The 1315-nt window shown below is 29.2% G+C and overlaps 1 protein-coding gene across 4 annotated transcripts in view; it reads right to left on the bottom strand.

The window, feature by feature from the left end:
• LOC106463314 (pleckstrin homology domain-containing family G member 5-like) overlaps nt 1-1315 on the bottom strand; it is a 127886-nt gene that overhangs the window by 18572 nt on the left and 107999 nt on the right. For all 4 annotated transcript variants that reach the window (XM_022390787.1, XM_022390788.1, XM_022390789.1 and 1 more), the window contains one exon: nt 736-885. In XM_022390787.1, the coding sequence (XP_022246495.1) occupies nt 736-885 (150 nt within the window). The remainder of the gene's footprint in view (nt 1-735; nt 886-1315) is intronic.

Below are 1315 nucleotides of genomic sequence, written 5' to 3'. Positions count from 1 at the left end.
CACAACCTATATCTCCAGAGTGTAACTTTATTAGCTCAATATTTCGCTATTACAACTTCTTCAGGAGTTATAGATATCCTAAAAATTCACTAATCCAGTTAAATCTAAATTGGAATACTGTCAATCGTAAATCGAACATTGCTACACGTGTTTAGAAAGTTCATATTGTATGTTTCATATTATTTTAATATAACATGAACTTTCTAAACACGTGTAGCAATGTTCGATTTACGATTGACAGTATTCCAATTTAGATTTAACTGGATTAGTGAATTTTTAGGATATCTATAACTCCTGAAGAAGTTGTAATAGCGAAATATTGAGCTAATAAAGTTACACTCTGGAGATATAGGTTGTGATTTTATTTACGATTATTCACGATTTATTTCCATACTTGTACTGTAACTTTAATACTGGTTTATCCTCAAGTGTGTTTGGATCGACTTCATGAGCATCTTATGACAAAGAGATGAACATTAGTTTGAATGTTCGTTAAAAACCAGTACTTGTTTCTAAATTTTTATCATAATAACCGAATATCAGAAAACATAAGATATTTTTTGATGAGCTCACTGCTAAGTTTGAATGATTATTTTATATAATTAAAAGCACTGAATATTAAGAAAACTCTGATTGTTTTGAAAATTATGATTTTATGATATTATTATGTATGATATCTTAAATTATAACAATAACATATGAAAGATGGCACTATAGTCGCATTCAACAACTTACCATTTCAATCAAGGGACAAACTTGTTCTTCGTCGTCTGTTTTTTTAAGGATGGCTTTCAGGAGGAGAGTATATTTGGTCAGGCGTTGCATAGGTTTAACAAGAATGTCAGCCAACTGTAGCCGATCACATTCTTTCCAGCTTTCACACCACTAAGTAGTCAAAGATAATTTTTACACTCAATATATATATAATTTTGTGTGAAAAAAACTAATAGTATTATGCTGTCTACTGTCACGAATGTTCCTTTCTCGCAACTTATCTCGCTTAGTTCTTTTCACTCACAAGTGCTGCTATCTGTGAACAATTCGAGTAATAATACGAATGTTTAAAATAAAATGTAAAACACTAGTCAGTAATATCTAATTTTGCTTTGAAAAACTTCACTTCAAAAGAAATTAAAATGAGAACTTAAAGTGTAATAGAGCTTAAAATTTTCATCCTTAATGCTGTTAAAGCCAATTTCTATAAATGATCAGTGTATTTTTCAAGCCATTAATAAAAGGACATTATACCAATTATAGTATTTTGGTACTTGTGTATAAAGTTAAAATTACAAATAATATTCAACGTTAAACTGGT

Source organism: Limulus polyphemus, unplaced genomic scaffold (assembly GCF_000517525.1).
Source record: "Limulus polyphemus unplaced genomic scaffold, Limulus_polyphemus-2.1.2 Scaffold1376, whole genome shotgun sequence".
In the NCBI taxonomy this organism is placed as follows: Eukaryota; Metazoa; Arthropoda; class Merostomata; order Xiphosura; family Limulidae; genus Limulus; species Limulus polyphemus.
Note: the sequence above shows the minus strand (reverse complement) of the source record. Positions and strands in the feature narration are given on the sequence as shown.